Here is a 21793-nt window from a genome sequence, read left to right as displayed (position 1 = left end):
CACATATCCTTATAAAAGAGTAACAACAGAGCTTTGGATTCCTGGAAATAATAGTAGTTAGTGCTACTAACTGTCCCCTCTAAGATATGATGTAACCATGAACATGTAGGAAGTCTGAAACCTGGCTTTTTTTGTTTGTTTGTTTATATCCCATTTTTCTCTTTTAACGAGGCTCTAATGACACAATTACCATAACGGGTGAAATTAAATGAGCTCATGTTTTCCAGAGTTATTGTCACCACATGCTTGGATTTTCCCCATAGATATTTAGCAAAGTAAATGCAGAACATAGCAACACCAATATTATGGATGGCACACAGATAATATTCAAAATAGTTTTTAATTTAAGTCAGTCTGGAGATATAATTTTGTCACTTTTATGATGCTTTCTCAAATGTTTAGTTTATTACGTTTTGTACAAGACATCCAGGGTTCAAATCCAGGACACTCACTGCAATTTCATGTCAGAGTGCCATGTTAGCAACATTTTAGATATAAGATTTTGGACATATTCATTAATGTCCCACACTGCATGCTGCAACTGCATCTTTATTTGAAATAAATAATATTTTATAACTTTGTGGATGCTGGTCAATTTATTTAAGCAATAACACATTTGAGCAGCTGCTCTGGTTTGTCCTTTTTCCCCTTCTTTACAGCAATAGTGCTCCCAGCTGTCCTGATGAATGTGTTTAAGGGGTAAGTAAAGCAAGTTAGGCCTCCTGCTTAGGGGGGGGGGGGGGGGGGGGGTGATTGCATTACAGTGACTGTTTCTTCAGGCTAAACCTTTTATTATGCCACCAGGCTTCATATATATATATTTTTTCACAATAACTGTGGCTGTCAGACAATATAAGCACACTCAGGCTTTATGTAGGACGCATAAAATATTTTCTGTCTACACATTATGAGTTTGTCCTGCTGCACCCCAACTCTGCCTCAAATATTCCAGACGGGTCAGGACACAATGCAAAGGGGTTACACTGTGTGTGTGTGTGTGTGTGTGTGTGTGTGTGTGTGTGTGTGTGTGTGTGTGTGTGTGTTTGTTTTGCATGAACAGGAATGTGTGATGTCATTCAGCAATAAACAGACAGGCCTGTTAATACCCAAACCACATAAAAACACACCCATGCAGTAGTTACTGTACAGCTTTATGAATATTAAATTACACAGATTGTTATGAGAAGTGGGACTAGTTTAAGCAGTTGTGTCAGGGGCTATACTTTATTTACTTTTTAAATCTTATTTTACCAATGCTATGTAATAACAAGTAACACGTTACTTTAAGTAATTTCAAGTTCCAGCTTCTGCCTTCTTTTATTTCCATATACAAATTGTCTTCATTTTTTCTACCCTCAACAGTGAACCCGTTATTGTCAGGATTGTGATTGCACCCTGTTGCCTGTTTAAATAAAGGCAACAATAACACACGTCCTTCCATGGAAATGTGAAGTTATTAATAACGGTATAAAATGTAAAAAATAAATTTTAAAAAATGTCCAGTTTAAGAACAATAAAACAATGAAAATAAAGATTAGTAGAGGTTAGGGAAGTGGAATGGTTTTTTTTCTTCTTTTTCCTCGAAGAAGAACGGGAATTGAGTCAACTCGGTGATATTTTTAAAGATGACACATGATGTATGGAACAGTTAACAGAATGGATGCCTGCGAGCTGAGCTATTTTAAAACCAGATATATGGTATCTGGTTACATAAATAACGCTGATTAATGGCTGGTGTGTGGGAAAGCTCTTATCTTACTTGTCCTACTTGATTTGAGCGCTGTGCCTTTAAAGGAACAAACTGCTCCGTCGTTAAGTTCCAACTGTCGACCCGGCGGCCACGTACGGCTCGGTGCCCCAGCGGTTCTCCGGCGGTTTGGGTTAACTTCTCTGTTTTTGACTGCTTTCTAGTAGTTTTTCTTTCAGAGGTGCGAAAGACAAAGTTTTTGAATGAAGCTGTAAAGCAGCAACAGCAAGAGGAGGAGGAGGAGAGGGCGGTTTGTGGGGTCGTCCGGGGGTATCGGATCTGGGATCGGCTCACATTTATAACCAGACGGACGGCGGCTTCTTTGGGGCAGAGCTGAGCTTCACGGACGGACAGTTTCACCGAGGAGGACGTGGAGCTCGAACTGTTTAAAGGACGGGGAAAAGGTCGGAAATATCAGGCGGGAGGGGGAAAGTTTATTTTCTTCTCTCAAGACTGCGAGCTGTTGGACTACTGACTGTAAAGTTTGCGGATATTTGTGTTTAAGCTAGGCTAGATACAACTACTTGCAACTTTACTGAAGCAGAGCCGATACGCATTTTTAAAAATGGATAAATACGAGGATTTAGGGCTCGAGGCGAGCAAGTTTATCGAGGACCTAAACATGTATGAAGCATCCAGAGATGGCTTGTTTCGAATGAGGAGGGATGCGGGAAATAACCCCGACTTTGAAGAGACGAGGAGAGTTTTTGCCTCTAAAATGACTAAAATACACATGCAGAAACACCAGGAGGAGATAGCCAGAAACAACGAGGCCATTAAAATGAACGGAGGTCACAGCAGCATACATTACACCAAAGACAGACCGCCCATCAACAGTTACAGACAGCCGAGTGAAGCTGCTGCGAAGCCCCCACTACTATCTGGCCCTGTGCCGAGCACCGCTGCTGGGAGTCAGTACGCACAGTTTGACGGCCAGAGACACCACACGGGTATCCAGTCTGAACTTCCTACCAGCAGGACTTACGAGTACGGAAACAATTACGACAGTAAGGAGCGCTTGGAGCCCCATTCATACCAGCATACCACCCCTTCCCCGCCTAGCTCTGGAAACCCTTCTCATGCGCGTCACCCAGTGAGCCAGCCGCCTGCTTGGGCCCCATCCAGAGACAGCCAGCCTGCCCCATCTTTGTCTGAGTCTGGGAGCAGCAGTGCATCCCAGCACCTATCCCAGGCACCTTCTACCTTCAACAGTCTTCTATCCCAGCAGAATCAGGCCATTTCTTCACCTGTCAATAGAAGTCCACCATCTCCTGCTGGGCCAGTTAAAGGGTGGGTCGGAGAGCCCTCTGGCTCAGCAAAACCAGACCTGGCGCCTATCCTGCCTCTGAGTGCCTTCACAGGAGGAGCTGAATTGCATGTGCAGCAGCCCTCCACCAAGCCTGCGTCCCATTACACGCCACCGCCAATTTCTAAACCATCTGCCAGCCATAATGGTCCCGTGGCAGCCTCCTCTGTCCTTTCTACAACTTCTGAAACGCCTCAGCCCAAAGCCCGGGTGACATCTTCTGCTGTAAACCCAAGCAGTGTCTCCAAAAGCATCATTCAGGGTCAAGGTCAGAGCCAAATGCCTGCCTGTGGACAGACCAACAGTGCTGAAGCTGAAGTCCCAGGCTCCTCTAAGCCTGTCCAGCTACCCTGTCATTCCGTCCTGACACATCCACCTGAACAAAGTCCTTCAGCAGCTGAAATAAAATTAGAAGCCCTCACTAAGCGACTGGAAAAAGAGATGGATGCCCAGCCAAAGGCTGACTACTTTGGTAAGAATTCAGATTGCAAGTATTAACAAGGGGATTTCTGCCAGTTGGGCAACTGAACCACCAAACCACAGTCCAAAACATAAACCACCATGAGACATGTGAAACCCAGAGCAGAAGAACAACAAAGGGTACATGTGCCAGTGAATGAGGCAAGTTGGTCACTTGCTTCATTCATTGACACGTGTACCCTTTGTCAGCTTTTGTAATCCTTCTGTTGTGGGTTTCTGTTGCAGACGTGCATCTTGTGTGTTTCTTTTTTTGGTGACATGAATACATGCCAACACTTTCCACTTTTTTTTTTTTTGTCTGTGAAACTGCACGTCGACCGATGCCGTGGTGGTCCTTTCCCCCTTTTCCGCTCTGGAATCCAGACGGAATAATTTTCTAATTTGTCATGTCTCATGTAATTGCTTAATTGCCTACCCACAACAAACCCTTTGGCAGTAAAAGAATGTCAGAGGCCAGAAAGAAGACTGTTACCCTCTTATCTCATCTCAGGGAGGTAATTGATTACTATTGAGGCCCTTAACTCTGTACTTAGAGCTTTATCACTTTGGATCTGTGGGGCATTAAGTTTGTAATTGTATTGATGCTCCTCCCTCATCCAGTTTGTTTGATTGACACTAGAATGATGTCACTGACAGAGACCTGTGCTTGCACCCTTTTTTTAAGATTGCACTTTCTGTAAGCACGTTGTCAGGTTTGTGCATGCACCAAGCTCAAGCACATGGAAAACTACAATGTCTCCCGTTCAGTTTGATATAAACTTGGGAATATTTGGCATAAAGTGTTTGACCTCGTTATATCGCAAGGAGCACTTAAAAGAAATTCCCAGCTTTCCAGCTCCATCTCTGGAGAATTTTTATATAAATCTGTCAACATTTGAGTAATTACTGCTAACAATTTAACAAAAAGACAAACCAAGGAGTTTATGTGATTGCTTTGGTTTAAGTTGATCAATGTGACTGTAAATGTTAGAATTTGGGGTCATATGAAGAACAAACAAGCCGCTGCTCTCAACTTGTTGAGTTTGGGGGGGAAAAACCCTGCATATTCTGGTTTTCATTCCTCCTGTTGGTGCATGTAGCACTGAAGCTGCTCTCTCCAGACTGCAGGTGCTATCAAAAAATGAATACGCAAAACATGCTGGGGAGAGAAACAAAATACAAAAACAGATGCTTGCCTTTGAGATCAGCTGATAGGCTGTAATCACAGATGCAGATCCTCAGGTGTTCAAAGCCAAAGTCATCTTTGAAAATAGGATTCGAGAGAGAAACATGGTGGGAAGGAAGAGAGAGCAGGAGACCCCGACACACGCACATGTAGCCCACCATGAATCCTCGCTGGAGGAATTTCCTGCTGGAATGTCACAGATGTAATTCGCCTTCTTCTACCTCACTCCCCCCTCCCAAACGTGCTTATATTGGTGTGTAAGGAAAGATCCTCTGGCATACGCCACAGTCACTGATGAGGTGCACAAATAGCCAACGCAATGTGGATGTGTGGGAGAGCACAGTGTGCAACAGGCCGGGGTTGAAGATTTCAAAATGATGCTATATATGCCTTTATTTTCTCACACACTGTCCTACATAGCCCACACAGTTCCTATATGGAGTTTCCCACCAGACCATGGCTCATCCTCTGAGTCATCACTTTATACCAGAGGTGGGGGGTAAAAACTAGTGTAGGCTATTTTTTACATGCTTAAGTTTCTCCTGAAAAATCCTACTTTTGAGCTCTTTTAATATTTTAATTTGTAAATCGTTTGTAGTAGTGCTTGAATATTAAGTTACTGATATATGCCTGCATATATTGGGCTATGTTGTTTGCATACTGTGCTGATTGGTACGGAGCCCCTCTGATGACATGGTCCAAAAAATAAATAATTTGTGGACACAAAATACTACTTCGTGCCCACGAAATGGGTATAACATGCCCATGAAATACTTATTTGTGGCCACTAGGGATGGGTATTGTTTAGGTTTTATCTGATACCGGTGCCAAATCGGTACTTTTGAAACAGTGCCGGTGCTCAAACCGGTGCTTAAAGAATGGAGAACACAAAATTGGTCCAAAAACCTCTCATATTCAGCTGGTTTTTTGTAAAAAGATAACAATGTTAGCCTTTTCTGCAGCTATGGGGCATATATGGTATCACTCTTGGCTGGAAGCAGTGCTTAAACAATGGAAAAAAAATACAAATTTTGTCCAAAAACCTCTCATGTTTAACTGTTTTCCACTTTTTCTTTGGTCATTTTAGCCTTTTTGGCCAGGGTGAAGGGAGTATCTGCCATCAAACAAGAAGACAGCAGCATGTAGCTATGATGATGTTTGCTAGTTCACCTTACATGCATTAATGTAATAACGTGGTTAGCCTACTCAACGTAAATTACACACGAACAACATTAAGCTACTCACGCAGAGAAGAACGGCTGCTGCTGCCATCAAATACGGCGCATTTCTTGGCTTTAAAAAAAAAAAAACGCTATGCGTCGCCAGCTGTTTAATCGGATTCTTGGTGTTACTTCCTTTGACAGTATCACAGTATCAGCTTAAAGCACTTGTTGCAGGCTGCTGAGTTTGCATATTTTGATGTGAAGTACAGCCAGACTTTTGACCGCTTCGCCTTGGACATTTTTAATCTGTAGCTCTGCTCTAACAGAACGTACGTACCTGGCCCCGCCTACTATCCTCGGAAACGTAAAATGATTGGCTAGAAGTGTATCACAGCTCAGGAAAAAAAAGCACCGAAATAAAGCACCGAAATGTGCGCTGCTTTTCGGTCTGGTTACTACCGTTTATGTCAGAACCGGTGCCATCATGGCACCGGACACCGGTACCCATCCCTAGTGGCCACGAAACACTTGACCGATAACGGTGATCCTTCCCAGGCCCTTGCAGTTGGTTGACAATGAAATCTATCCCGGCGTCCAGGTCGTACTTGCGTCTGTAAAGCAACTGGGCTCTCAATATCCTGTTTAAATGTCTCTCCGTAATAATGGTTCCTTGCATTGCAGGCTTTTCAAAATGCATTTGTAGCTCATTCCCAGCCTAAAATAAAACTCATTCATACTGTTTATGTCCATGGTGTATAGGTTTAGTCTAATCTTATGCTACGCAGCTGTCCAGGAATTGTATCAATGTGATGTGCGCACGCTATCTATTTCGTTGCCACAAATGCGTAATTCGTTGCCACGTTATACCCAATTCGTGCCCACAAATTAGCATTTTGTGCGCACGTTATACCTATTTCGAGGGCACGAAGTAGTATTTTGTAGCCACAATTTATTTATTTTTTGTACCATGTCATCAGAGGGGCTCCGTAGATTGGCATTAACTGCAGTTGGAGGTTCTGGGAAAACGAGTTCATTGCCAATGGCTGCACCAAGGGAACACTGAGGAATGTCTGAAGGAAGAGAGTGAGGAATTTAAGAAATGAAGTCTTGAGATACAAAGAGGAGGGGCGGGGGGTGTCCCAGACGAGTTTAGGGGTGCCTGTGGTGCAGCTTGAATGGATGAGCAGACAGTCTGAGAAATTTAGGGACAGGTTTGTGGATGCAGCTTTGTCCTTGGCTGCAAGAACTTGAGAGGAAGTTAGATTTATGGAGGAGTTCTTTCAAGAAAGAAGAAGCAACATCCCAGAGTTCTCCCTGGCCTCTTCCTCTAACTTTCACATACACATCCAGTGGAGAGTTTTTAGTGTTGCGTTAAGATGGAGGATTAATTTATCCCATCTGGCTGTTGAGTGGAAAGCTTCATCTTAACTCTTCCCAGGGATTCTTGGCTTCTGCTCTGGCAGGCCTTTTGGAGGCTAATTTATTTGTTTTATTTTTGATCAAGTATGTGACTGGATATCCTCACAAGCTCACATCTGCATGGTTTTGTCTGTGTGCGTGCACTTGTATGTATATGTGCTACAGTAACTGGCAGAAGTTGGTATGCTGTGTCACTTGTCACTTCTGTGTGTGTGTGTGTGTGTGTGTGTGTGTGTGTGTGAGCAGATTATTGTATTGCATTCATGCGTGTGTCTTTTATAGAGTTCATGTGGTGGATGTGTTCATCTAAGTTAATGTAGGTGTAGGTGACTCATGTTAAAGTGAGTGAAGCACAAACTGCAACAGTGAGTAACAGTTTGTTTTGTTTTTTTAAGTTTTAAAACAGGAAAACTAAAGTGACACTACATTTTTAGCCTGTTTTCCCTTGTAGTGCATACAAATCAAATGTAACCCCCCCCCCCCCCCCTGAAAAAACAGTGTTCTGTGCTGTATTTGTACCATTTCTTCTGTTTTTGGTTTTGTGTTTTTGGTTTTTTTTGGTTTTAAGAAGACTTGAGATTTGATCTTGACTTATTCAAATAGGGTATTTTAGTCTTCGTATTACTGCTTTATCATGTTTTCATGTAAACAAAGAGCTTACATAAGAGCAACATTCTTTGGCTTTCTAATAATATCCCTCTGTCATCTCTAAATCTTCTTTCCAGCCAGTGGGGCCCCTGATGATGTGCACTCTGTGGTGGCATCAGGAGAGGTTTAGCTGAATTATAAATATATATATGTATATATAGCCCAACTGTATTACTGGAAGTCTGTTTTGAGAATCATTTGATGAGCGCTATTAAATGTAACAGCATGTTTGTGGAGGACACAGTCATATGATGAGTGTTGGATACAATGGAAACAGAAGTTTCTTTGTCAGTGTTGGAGAAGCTGAGCTGTGTTAGGTTGGGCTGGGCTGGGCTGGGCTGTAACACTCTTCTGCTGAGCTCCATTTCTTAGTCTCTGGGGAGTTTTACTATTAAAAACACACGCAAATAACCTCATGCCTGCCTTTACTTAACTTCCCCCTCACTAAAATAGAAACTTGAGGTCTCACTTTCATCCTCCATCGGTGTCATCGCCCTTTCTGTTTTAACAATTAGGTAGTCATATCTCACTGATTGATTTAGCAGCCCATCAGTCAGCAGCGATGGCGGTCCATATGTCAGTTTGCCTTATCATACCATGTCCTACTGTTTCTGCTCAGAGGAGGGTTCTCTGGAAATTCTCTCAATCCTCATGCAGCTCTCGGTATAAATAGTTGCATATTGATCACACGGTAACCTTGTGTTGCTCAGGAGCTGTCCAGAGTCAAGGGAGAGGTTATGTAATGTTCCTGGCGTGCCATCATGTGAAAGGCTTGTTGAAAGGACAGAAATAGTAATCTTCACCCAACGAGAGAGAGAGAGAGAGAGAGAGAGAGAAAAAATAACACGACTTGGACGTGAGTGTGTATGAATATTAGCTACACTCCCATGTCTTGATATCGGGACACATTAACTGTGTATGTTGTAAAAGTAGGACTGCTCTAATTCTTATCAGCTCTTTTATTAATAGACTTCTAAGTCTTCAAGCCAAGTCAAATAAGCAAATACTGATGTGTTTCCCCTTTCAGTCTAAACCAGCTTCCTGAAGTTTTCTCTTCTCTCTCTCCAGAAACTGATGAAATAACCTTTTGTTTTTATATTTGAAATTAATATCTTGTGCTGTAGTAACATGAATTTACCTGAACCGTGACAGCCATGTTGGTTAAATGTGTGTCTTCTTGCCTGTGTTCTGTTCCAGGGCCGTGTGTGAAGTGTAATAAGGCAGTGCATGGAGCCAATCAAGCCTGCCAGGCTATGGGTAGCCTCTACCATGACAACTGCTTCACTTGCAGCGCCTGTAGTAAGTACACACAAACTCCCGTGTGCTGCATACTCTCACTTTTGCTCCCATTTAAACACTTTTCTCCACACATAAAGCTGCTGTCACCTCCTAACTAACAGGCTGCCAAAGAAGCTCTACTCTTGAATCAAAGTGGTACCTTCTTCTTTGCTCATTCATTGCCCCCAAGCAAAAACATGCAATTATTTAGGGATTACTGTCCTCTGCTGCTAGTGTTTGGTTTCTGGGTGTGCCAGTCACTCGTTCAGCCCAGACAAAGGCATACTAAAAGTCTTTTTGCCGGCCTAATTCATCTGTCTTTCAACAAGCTAGCTTTTCGAATAATACTTAGTGTCTCTCTGAGTGTTTTTAAGGAGTTCAACTCTTAAACCCACATCCACACTTGGGAGGAATGTGTGCTTTGTGGCACATGGACGGAAACAAGAGTGGCTTGTTTCACACTGGACCGGTTGGCTACAGGGTTTATTTGTTCAAAGATGCTTTGGCATCGACTTCAAAAACTAAATCTCTCATTTGTTTGTGTGTTTCTTTAAATATTGCTTACCGGGGGCAGATGCAGTTTTTCAACTTTGAGTTTAAATGAAAAGTGTGGGAACGGCCGCACGTATAGATCCTGTGGATTCTATCAACGTTGTGCTAAATAATATTTAAAGGGTTTAGTTTACTTTGTCGCTTTCGACCTATTACTTATGGTTTGTGGTTGACCTGTAGCTAGATGTTAATTTCCTTCCCCCACTAAAGCATGACCTCACTCATGGCTTCAACCATTAAAATCTCTGTCCCAATTATCAGATCATGGGTATGCAGGGTATTTGTGGCACTCTGGAGATCTCTGCCAAGGCTCATTATTCTGTACCACTGCTGACCTTTCTGGTTATACACTCAAATGTGTAATTAACACCTCTATTTCCCTTTACCCTCCGTCATGTTTGTTTGTGAGGAAAATGGTGTAGCTGAATTATGATAAGAGATGCATAATATTGCTGGGTTTAGCAGTATCTTGTAGACCTGATTTCAGACATGGATCTCATTAATTTTTATGTTCCTTCAGACATGTATGTAACAGTATGGATTTAAAGGAGCTGCCAAAAATGCATCAAAAACGAACGCAAGTTGCAAATTAGAAACAGTGCATGAGATAAGATTTTATCTGTTAATGTGTTAAAATATAACAAATCATGTTTTTAAGGAACTGAGCATTTCAAAGTAAGTAAGAGAGATGGGCACAGTCCTAATATAGCTGTACCTAGTAACATTTATACTAGTAAGAAGTGACAACGGCGCTCATTCAGGCATGAAGACGATTAACGGAAAGGACTGCATGTCTCTAAGGGTTTACATGGTGGCTCAGAGTGTAGCTGATTCCTGAAGTGGTGGGAGAAAGTTTACACAGCACATACCTCTCATGGCTTGTTACAAGCGAGGGCATTAGGGTTGTGTTTGCTCCGAGCGGCCCCAGGGGAAAGCATCTCATCTGGGGAGGAATGCAGGCATGGGGGCCCTCTGTAGCCCCAGCTCCAGGAGGACAGTAGGCGCTGTTGTGTTAGCTGGGAGTACAGTGTGAGACAGGGAGACCATTTACCACGCAATACAGAGCCAGCACACAGGAACATAACGAAAAATATAAATGCATATGTAATACTTGCTGCATAATCGAGTCAGCTACTCAGTACTCATGTATTAAGCATTGCCCCTTTTTTTTTTTTTTTTTTTTTCTCCTGTCTCCAAAATGTGTGTGTCAGCATAACTGCTACATGTGTTGAGTTGCATAAGATTTTATGACCATGAACCTCCTTCTAGGCTTTCAGTCTACCAATCTGCCCCCCCCCCCCCCCCCCCCCACACACACACACACACACACACACACACACACACACACACACACCCCCCAGGTGACTGTGAAAGGCAGGCGGACATTCCTGGTGGCCAAGAGCGCTCAGGCTGCACGTCTGAGATTCAGCACTTCGCTGCAGGGGTCTTCCTTCTAGTTTAATCATTTACTGTTTACAGACATTTAAAGGTAAAAACACAGTTTCAGTTAGAGAGAAAAAGCCCAAGTTTTACTTCTCAGATGGTCTGTGGAACTGTTTAAAAAAAAAAAAAAAAAAAAAAAAGTGTAATTCAGAAGAAAAAAAATTAAAAACAGCTTCTTAAATTTATATGCTTGGAGACACTCAGGAAAACTTGCATCTGTAGAGTTAATCTTGATGGAAATAAAAAGGAAATTGTGGTTGTTGTGGTTTGTTTTTCACATTTATTTTACTATGATAGCCTAGAACTGCAGCAGTGAAGCAAAGAACAGTGATAAACAGATTCTGCTTTCTCGATATCAGCCCATAATACAAGTCAGTCTGCAGGCTCTGGAGGATACAAGCCAGGATCCTATTGGTCCTTCAGTTTGCTGGTATGTTAACATCTGGAGGCTACATTTTCAGGGTCTTGACCAAACAACCGAAGTTCAAAGAAGTCTTAAAAATACTCATTTTCTTTGTAAATTAAAAGTACATCAGTGATTTCATAGAACAGGAAATGATTTTAAGGTGAGAACAATCTCTGACATGTCACAGTTGAGGACCTGATTCGTTGAGGTTGAGGCTTGATTGGGAAGTCATGGCAGGGTCATTAGGAGTTGCTCATTTTCTGAATGGGATCACATGAGGGAATTCATAGATTTGCTTAATTAGAACCCGGCCCTGTGTTTTGGCTCTGTCCCTCAGGTGTTTTACATTTTTATGAAAGCGCCGTAGTCGTCGTTTCTTGTGCTTTTCAAACCGTCACTGCTGACTCCTGACTTTAATTAAGCTCTTATCTTTGTGCAAAGCCTTCCCTCTGTGACTCACTTAAAAAAAAAAAAAGAAGAAGAATGTGAAGAAGAGGAATGGTCCATAATTCACTTTCATCCCCTTCATCCTTCCCTTTTTCCTTTAGGGACACAGTTCCAGGACTATCAGTAATTACTCACGGCCAGTTCCCCACCTTGGTCTGATCAGAATGACTTTGCTCTTCTTTAGGTAGTCTAGGCGACACTTTGGTAATGCATGGTCATTTTTACTCAGTTAAAATGGGATCATGAACTTGTAAATTCCTGAAGAAGTTAATGTGCTACCCAGTGAAAAATAGAAATCATGAGGTTTCATGGTTTAGATCTCATTTTACTTTTTATTCCAGCTCATTGCTTCCAAACAGTCCAGTTATGACTTTAAATCGTCAAACAATTAGCTGAAAGATGAAGCAATGAGAAATCATTTTCCGAGAAAAAAGCCCCAGTACTTATTCTATCATGAAAAGGCTTTTTGTTTTTGTTAATTGGTATAGGTTAGGATGTGGATCTGTCTCCTGGAACAAGTAGACTGGTTACACAAAAAAAAGTAAACAGATTGTGGGATGGAGCCTGAGAGATAAAGAAGACTGCGGTTCACTAAGGTGAACCCCTCCCTCTCTGCTGTCCCCTCCCTCATCTCCCCACTTCCAAAATCCGAGGAATGTTCTTTCTTCCTGTGGGACCAGGGCAGGCGTAGCTATGTGAAGCACACAAGGGCTTGGTACGTGTGTTTTGACAAAAAGTAAGCATACCCAGCATGTGTAAGGACATTGGATAGGAACAAAGAAGAGCAGTGCATTATTGGAGGATTTGGCCTATGGTGTCCATGACATTCAACAGGGCACTCTTTAATCAGTTTACCTGTCCAATAATTAGATTTAATGAGCCCTTTATCTGCATGTGTTAGATCCAGATGTGTTCCTTGCCTGATCTGTGCCACAGTAGTGTTATATTAAGACACCAAGACACTGTGAATCCCTGAATTTGATTAATCTGCTTGGAATTCAGCAGGACGTAATGAATACTGCAAGACGGCCCATTACCTTTTGAATAGCTGTCATTAATCACTACATTCTTAATGCCTTAGTCGTGGTGTAACTATTTTCTGAGATGAAGCTCGTGGCTCATGTAAGACTTTCCAGTATGACAGTTCAACTTTCTGTCGTTAAGTTATCTTTTCAAGCCTGTTCTAAACTGCCTAACGTTCGTATTTCAGTAAGAGGGAATAAGACGATTTTGTTAGTCAAAGCTGTGGACAACTTTGATGCTAATAGACTGTTCTCTCTGTTCTGCAGGTCGAAGACTGAGAGGGAAAGCTTTCTACTATGTTGGAGGGAAGGTTTTCTGTGAAGAAGACTTCCTGGTGAGCAGTCGATAAAGAGTCAATATTTAGTTTTCTTAAACTGGATTTTATGGTCTGATAACCATCACTGGGACTTAAAAATGCAAAAAAAAAAAGCATTAGATTTAGTTTAGATGCCAGTCAGTATCCTTCTGTCATGGCTCATTTCTAAAATCAGATAACTTTGTGATTTGCCTAAAATACCAGAAATCACAGGTTCCCACCATTTGTGCGCAAGATCGCCAGTTCAAGACCAGAAAGAGACGAGTGTCCCAAAGAGCGTTGCATCAGGAAGGGCGTTCGGCATAGGAATGTCTGCCAAATCAAATATCCCTCCACTGTGGCGACCCCTTGTAAATAAGGGAGCTGCTCAAAGAAGTTTTTTTTTTTTTTGTTGGGTTTTTTTTTTTGGGGGGGTGTACATCGTTCCTTAATCCAACCCATGATCATTGAAAACTGCTTCATTCCACTTGAATGCAAATGGCAATCAGAGACATGACCTTCTGACAGAGTTTAGAGAATTTCCAGTATTCAATGTGAATAACTTCCTTAAAATGAGACTGGAAAGAGGTCTGTTACTGGAGAAACAGCTTTCCTACTGCTGATGGGTTGGAGGGCAGTCAGGCCAATTGGACCATCAGAGTATTCCCACGTGTACTTTGCAAAAAATTGAAAGAACATTCCCTGTGCATAATCATGGATGCATTCAACTCAATTAAAAGCCTAAGTTAGAATTTGTCATGAATTTTTTTGTCTGCGTTTTACAGCTGGTGTTTATGTTGCGTTCATGTGAAAAGTATTTTACAAATTCATTCTTGCTCTCTCAGCAGCCCTGTGTCTGTTTACCCCGCGAGCCCTCTCTGTGTAAAACCTCCTGTAATTGCCCTTCCACCAAAAGCTCGTAGCTTCTCAATTAAAATCAACATTTATACTGAGTTAAATTTGCTCCGGCTTTGCTCTCTGTATGAAGTGGTGATATATGCATATGTATTCTGCCAGGCCTGTACGTGTGCACTGTTCTCACTGATATTTTCCTACATAATATTTTTGAAATACTTAAATATACTCAAAACAAACTACACTGTACTGACTTTGTGACTAAATCGGAAAAAATGTCACTGAAGCAAATGTTACTGCAACAAACTGTAGAGATGGTTTTAGTTCAGCTGCCCAGATGGCCTGGGATTTGGCCTAGGGTAAACACTGTGGAGCTGTTGAGGGGTTCTATTGTGAGAAAATCCGTTAATAAACCATATTTGTGTTTTCTCTGTTGTAGTATTCTGGTTTCCAGCAGTCTGCAGACAAGTGCAACGCCTGCGGACACTTGATCATGGACATGGTAACTGTTGGGTTCCTCTCGTCAGCTGAATGGGCTTCTGTGTGATTTTTGTGTGTCAGAGTCTGGTGATCTCGGCACTAAACGTGGTTACTTCATCCTAAATGAGCATTCAGTGCACACATCTGGATGATGACTTAATAAAGAGCGTTGGCTCTGTGTCTTTGTCTGTCTCCTCAAACACAGACACACAGGCTTGTGGTTTAGAAACACCCCGATGTGATGTCATCACAAGTCAGGAAGTAAAGTATTTCTGTTGGCATGAGTCTGCATATGTTAACCATTCAGTAGGCTGAGTAAAGGAGATTTCTTAGTTTTTCTTGCTGTAAATAAAATGTGTTAAAATTGGGTCAATCTTTGTGATTTGTTTGGTAGGTAAGCTTGCTTCTTGTATTTTGCTGAGTTATTTGTCTTAGACTATTCTGGGCTGTGATGATGACTCAGTTAACCCACCAAAATGTTCTCTCTTTTTTTTTCCTTTTTTTTTTTTTTTTATATGATGACCATTCAAAATACCAAGAAACATGAAGCGTGTTACTCATTCCTCTCCATAGATCCTGCAGGCCCTCGGGAAGTCGTACCACCCAGGCTGTTTCCGCTGTGTCATCTGTAACGAGAGCCTTGATGGAGTGCCCTTCACTGTGGACACCGAAAATAGGATCTACTGTGTCAAAGACTACCACAGGTGAGTGTCGCTTGTTACACAGTAATTAAAGGAGCACCTGGATTTGTCTGGGGTGGATTTAGTTTAAAGTGACGCTGGGAAAACATGTCCAGGTTTCATGTTCCAATTGAACTCACTAGCACAGCCCTTTAACTTTCCTCTGCTATGGCGGGATCAGGTTGAGAAGGCCTGCACGGGTTGACTAAATTTCCCTCTGCCACATGTGGCAGACACATGAGAAGTTTATTCTGGCAGGGGGCAAGAGAGAGAGGGGGAGGGAGGAAAGAAAATATCACTGTCCAGTTAGAGGTGTGACTAGTGGCACAGAGCCATGGCTCTTGCCATTATTGGACATAATCTGCAATACAAGTAGGGGTCTGAAAGGTTTTATGTATGAATCCATGTGTGGGAACTGTTAACCACTTTGACAAACTGCAATCACATTTGAATGTGCAGCACCTGTAAAGGCTCGCTCTCCACAGCGGCTCTGCAGTTCCAGCTGTTTTTTTTTTTTTTGTTTTTTTTCCTGCTGGGACAGCATGTACAGCAGAACCAAGCACGTGGCCGATCTCTGCCTGGCAGCCCCCAAATGTTCTCTACGCTGATTAAATCAGACAAGCCTTATTGTGTATACAGCTATGTGACTTTTGGCCACAGTCATGCCCATCCACACTGAGAGACCCTTTGTTTTTTCCTCAGACTTCCAGGTGCCTGCCACGTGTGTGGAAATAATGAATCCAGTTTGCGCTTTAATTTTCTACTCATTCTTGGATTTGGGGAATCACGTGTGTGAAGTGAAGCCAGCACATCTGCAGACCTGGCATTTCCTTAGCTGAATCAGGAGGCGGGGGAGGGGGGGGGGGGTGTAACGTCTGGTAAAGGGACACTGCATTTGAATTGTGATCTTTAAAGTCTGGATAGAGTTCATTTTAATTCAGCTCATTTAGTTACTACATTTACCTTAGTCGTTACAGTTTTGTTTTTTTGTTTTTTCAGTTAAGTTTTAAAAAAGTCTTTAAAAGTTTCTCTTTCCATCTTACTTTCCCAGGGTCCTTGCACCTAAATGTGCTGCCTGTAACCAGCCAATCCTGCCCTCAGAGGTAAGCTATCGCCACCTTGTTTTCTCTGCTGTTTTACTTGGGTAACATCAGCAATGTGCATTTGAACATTTTGAGCTTTTCTCAAAAGAAAACACCAAAAAATACTTTGTCCTGGGTTTAAAAAAAATAATAGGTGGTGAACATTTAGTTCCACAAACGGCCACTTGAAAAACGCTCAACTACACAGTAGAATCAAACGTGTTTACAGCCTGTGACACACAAACTGTTTTGCTCTTTCTGTAAACTTAAACCAACAACTGTCACATGCAGCAGGACGTTTTTAAATCACTCCTCCCGTTAACAAATTGTTTACTAAGTTTGCTAATGTTAGCTGATAAATTATCAATCCTCTCTTTTGTGCATATTTGTTCATTTGTAAATCAAAAAAGTGAAATTAAAAAAAAAAGATGTCCAGTTGGCTACTCATCCCTTTATATATGCAGGTGTTAATTTAATTTACCATATCAAACTGGCACAACACAAATCATGTTTTTATACCCACATAAGATATATTTTAGTTATACAAAGGGTGGGAAATTCTTTGGTTACATCAGTTAAAAATAAGTGAAAGACAACCATACAGTATAATAAGCAGCTTAAATCAATCAAATAAAATATGACACAAAAAACGCCTGTCTCAATAAGGTAAAAACTAATCTGGGTAGAAATCCAAGTAAATATAATTTCATATTAAAAATGTAATTCATAATATGGTATGAGAGACCTGTATGCCTGGAAGTGCACAGACAGTAAAGAGAATAAATAAAATGCGATCAAGGCCACTAGCCAGAGTAAACTGGGCACCGTTCATAGTAAACACCTTCATCTCTACACCATAAGGACGCAGCTTTGTTGGTTAAAAGCAGCGCTGACATTTGAACTCCTCTATGGCAGCTTCAAATACCTTACTTCTCTGGTGACTGGACAATATCTGAAATATTTATTTAAACTTCAGATCCACTCAGTCCAGCTTGCCTACAGTAACCACTGTGTTGTAGCACATAGGTGCTGAGAAAATTACTCAGTATCCAGATAAGTATATGTAATTTGGAGCTGAAATGTGAACCTGTGTACAGGATATGATCATAAAGTGCCGGGTTTTTATCTTTACTGTAGAGAATGATTAGCTCAGGTTCACAGGAGGGCAAAGACTGTGAGAAGAACCATAAAGCTAAGATGACTAAGAAACTGTAGGAGTAGAGCATGATCAGCTATTTTTACACATGGACTGTCATTCAGTAAGAACGTGATTGATTATAAATCCTTAAGACCCAAACACAGAGCTCAAGTTTCAAGCTGGTCAAAACAATGTGAGGGCTCATCTGAGTTATCGTTTGACGGGAGGGAGAAATAAATTGAGTACATTCACAACATAGAATGAAACTGCTCTGATACTGGAGCAACCAGTGGCAGTCATGTCTCAACACTCGCCAAGATGATTGCCAAGCACTTGAGCTCCAAAGTTGTGATGCAGAGGAGTTACAGATCATTCAGCTCGTGGCTTGCATTGACGTCCCTGGGCTTCTTATCGATCTTTTGAAGCTTTTGTCAAACTGAGAAGTTGAACAGAAGGAGAGAGTGGAGCATTTTCTAGTGATATTACCTTCAGTGGTTTGTTTGGGTTTTTTTGTTTTTTTCCAGGGGTCTGATGAAACCATTCGAGTAGTATCCATGGACAAAGACTATCATGTTGAATGTTATCACTGTGAGGTAAGTAAAAACACCTCGAAATGTAAAATGTGTGTGTTTTAGTGGCTTTTAGCCAGTCGCTTTCTGAATAGCTCATTAAATGAAATTATAATGAGTAGATCCCCGATCTTAATTACAGTCTTGGTAATTATGCTGTGCTGAGCAGAGCAGGTATGCAACACCTCATCATCACCATCTGATCATTTTCTCAAGTACCCGTTGTTTGTTCTTTTGCATGAATGACAGCTTCTTCTTTCTTTTTTTTTTCTCATAATCACTGAGCTGTGAGAAGTGCCTCTGTGTAACTACTGGATGGTTTCTTCTCAGCTTTTTTTATTTTTTTATTTTTAAGTCTTTCAGGTTGTTCAAAACACAAAATCTAGTGTTAGAAACATTTCTTTCAAGAAATCTTGCAGCACAAAAGAAAACCCCTGCTGACCAGAGCCATTATTGCTGTCAAATCTTCCAAGATCAATACAGAGCAACAATCACACCCTTTGTCAACTGTTCTATCTGCTGAAGCTCACTCAGTAGACATGTCTCAGCCATGTTCCTGCTTTATGCTGTGCAGGACTGTAAGATGGAATTGAACGATGAGGAAGGTCACCGCTGTTACCCGCTGAACGGACACCTTCTCTGCCACTCCTGCCACCTGAAGCACATCCAGCCTGGCCGCTCCTCTTCAGTCGCTGCTGCCTCCTACTAACAGCGCTCCAGGTGGTGGGAGACACCTGATGGATCGGAGAAGGAACTGCAAAATATGGACTTCGGGAATTTATTTGCAATTCTTGTTGTAAAGGATTGAGACGTCCTGAAATATAGTTTGATATGTATATTGACAGGAATGTCAATGAAGTGTCCTTTATGCAGAATCCAATAATGAAGTACTGCAATGCACCAAAACCCTACTTTAAATGAAGCATTGCATGCAGACTTTCCAGAAGTGTTGTCATATTATAGATTTTCTTTGTGTAAATATGAAATGCCTTGGTTGTGTAAATATCCTAGACTGTGTGCCTTCAACTTCGCCTCCAAACTTCTGCTGTTAATTTCAACATTTAGTTACATCATATAATAACTTAGACACATCTTTGTCACACGAGAATAAAACGATACTTAATTCCAGGGGTATAAGAGACGGGCATCATGGCACTGAAAGAATCCTGAATTGGAATCTCTGGAATGATTTGGCAAAACCAAAGATTGGAGTGGAAGTATAACTCTGAGGGGGAAATGTGTGTTTGTTTGTTTGTTTTTTTAACCCTTATTTTGGGATAAATCCTGCTAACATCAATGGGTTTTTTTCTTTTAAATGTCCCAGTGACCACTGAAATTAAAGCTAATTTACAGGATCCTTCAAAATAATTTCCCAAATGTGTTTTATCAAGTGAGAGACTTGGTTATACTGTTAGTCTGTTCTAAGCACATGGAGAAATAGAAGTGAGTTTTCTATGCACCTATGACAATGCTGGTATTAGAACTGTAGATCATTGCATTTTTTTTTATAAATATTTATATATACTGTAGGCCTATAATCATTTGTCTGTTTTATTTTTTGGGCAATTCCCCTTTAAATAGTTATTTCCCTTCCAGAACATTTTCGGTTTGATGCTTTTTGCCATCCATATTTTATTCATATACTAACTTAATGCTTGCTTGCTTGACATTTGCAGTCCTTATTTTGTAACCAACTGTGTTCTGTTTGATTGTTGTAAAGGAAATATTTAATTAATAAAATACAACAAGCCAAATTTGATTTAGACTATTAAATTGCTATTTCAGACCCCTTAACAAGCGTCTCCTGTTGCTTTTTCACCGTCGTTATTTATTACTGATTAATTATATTAAGCTGACAAACAGGCTAACAGTGTAACTTCTTCAACATTGGCTGATATCCATTCAGCATAGATGCTGGTGCTAAAGAACAACAGGTATCTGATTGCGTTGCCTGTGCTTCAGCCAGACCACGTTTGTTTACAGAGCCCGCACCACTGTATCCAGAGGACAAGTGGGGCTACGACTGTATGCTGAGGCTGACTAAAAGTGCAGTGAGTACTGGCAACTGCACTCTGTTGTCTAGTCTTTTTCCTCTAATCCCAAAGCAGACAACAGTGGGACCAATTATGTCAAGATAAGGCAACTATACATGTTTTAAGTTTTCAACGGATGAGGTAAAGTACGAATTGGGAGAAACTGACCCAAGCTGGTGTGCTGTCACACTCACGGGAAGAACCACCAACAATGTAAGTGACCCAAACACTCTGATTGGAACATGGGCTAGAAGTGGGTTGTATTATTACTGTGGACACCGCACTCTTTTGGTTCGGGTTCCTCTGGGAAGTGAGGGGGCATGTGCTATGGTACGGCTGGGAGCTCCACTCACACTGATCAGAAACCAGGTAAAAGCCCTACCACAACACAACACATGCGCTTTAGCTGCCAGACGTAAGAGACACATTTTGGCAAAGAGAGGGACCCAGGGGGCACATGCGTATGACCCAAGATTGAATTCACCCACCTGGATTGACTCAATAGGGGTGCCCAGGGGAGTTCCAAATGAGTATAAACTAGCAGACCAAGTAGCTTCAGGATTTGAAAGTATATTCATCTGGGTAACTCCAAACAAGAATGTTGATTGCATAAATTATGTCCACTATAACTTGCTGAGACTCTCTAACCTAACCAGAGATGGCATGGAGGGGTTTGCGGAACAGTTGGGTCCGACCTCGCTGATGGGAGTGCAAAATCAAATGGCCCTTGACATGTTGTTGGCGGAGAAAGGGGGTGTATGTGCCATGTTCGGAGACGTGTTGTACCTTTATCCCCAACAACACTGCCCCAGATGGCTCAGTAACTCGAGCTCTGGAAGGGCTGAAAACTTTGTCTAAAACTATGCATGAACACTCAGGAATCGACAACCCGCTGGAGAGCTGGATGACATCCGTCTTCAGACAATGGAAAGGGTTTGTGATGTCTGTAATGCTTTCTATTGCATTATTTCTAGGGATATTGGTGACTTGTGGTTGTTGTCTCATTCCTTGCACCAGAGGATTGTTGGAAAAGGTAATCACGAGGCCAGTGGACCCCGGAGCAGTGACCCCGGTGTCCATGATGCCATTGATGGAGCTAGAAGTAACTGAGTTCTGTAACTTCTGAGCTACAGAAGGTTAAAACTGCATACATGCCTACAAAACACATATAATACATACAATCTAGAAACAGGCCTGAGCAAAGGCCTGAATGCATTCAGCAACCTGTTGCATTTGAGTTTGCTTAGTAACAGGTGACAGAAGATGTGTCAGAGAGGAGGACAAGTCCACGGGGGCCTTCAGGGCCTGAAGTCATCGCCATATTTGGAAAAGATCTAAAAGCTGAAGGACAGTAGGTTTCAAGAACTGGAGTTGGAAGCCCCTAGTCTACACACATTCTCTTTAGGCGCAGGCAGACTGGCTGGCTAAAAAAAACGCAACAAGGAAGAACTCGATCCTATGATCTTCTGATTTGTTTAGGCGCCGTGTTCACTAGCTCTGAAAATAAGCACGATGGCGTCACCTGCTGGCATAGAGAGCAACTAGGCCGAGTTTTTTCTCATTAAGTTGTAACTACTACTATTT

General features: G+C 41.8%; 1 protein-coding gene across 1 annotated transcript; it reads left to right on the top strand.

Annotated features, from left to right (window-relative positions):
* Positions 1-1733: 1733 nt before the first annotated feature.
* On the top strand, positions 1734-19973 carry limd1a (LIM domains containing 1a). The gene is made up of 8 exons (XM_086310889.1): positions 1734-3525; positions 9126-9227; positions 13344-13411; positions 14667-14729; positions 15281-15411; positions 16439-16490; positions 18132-18200; positions 18751-19973. The coding sequence occupies exons 1-8, from the start codon at positions 2313-2315 to the stop codon at positions 18883-18885; spliced, it is 1833 nt and encodes a 610-aa protein (XP_086167015.1). The 5' UTR covers positions 1734-2312; the 3' UTR covers positions 18886-19973.
* Positions 19974-21793: the final 1820 nt, after the last annotated feature.

Source organism: Aulonocara sp. 'chitande type north' Nkhata Bay, linkage group LG11 (assembly GCF_057382095.1).
Source record: "Aulonocara sp. 'chitande type north' Nkhata Bay isolate Kocher_YH1m ecotype deep benthic linkage group LG11, A_spYH_male_GT1.1, whole genome shotgun sequence".
Lineage (NCBI taxonomy): Eukaryota > Metazoa > Chordata > Actinopteri > Cichliformes > Cichlidae > Aulonocara > Aulonocara sp. 'chitande type north' Nkhata Bay.
This window is presented reverse-complemented; position numbering and strand designations above follow the sequence as displayed.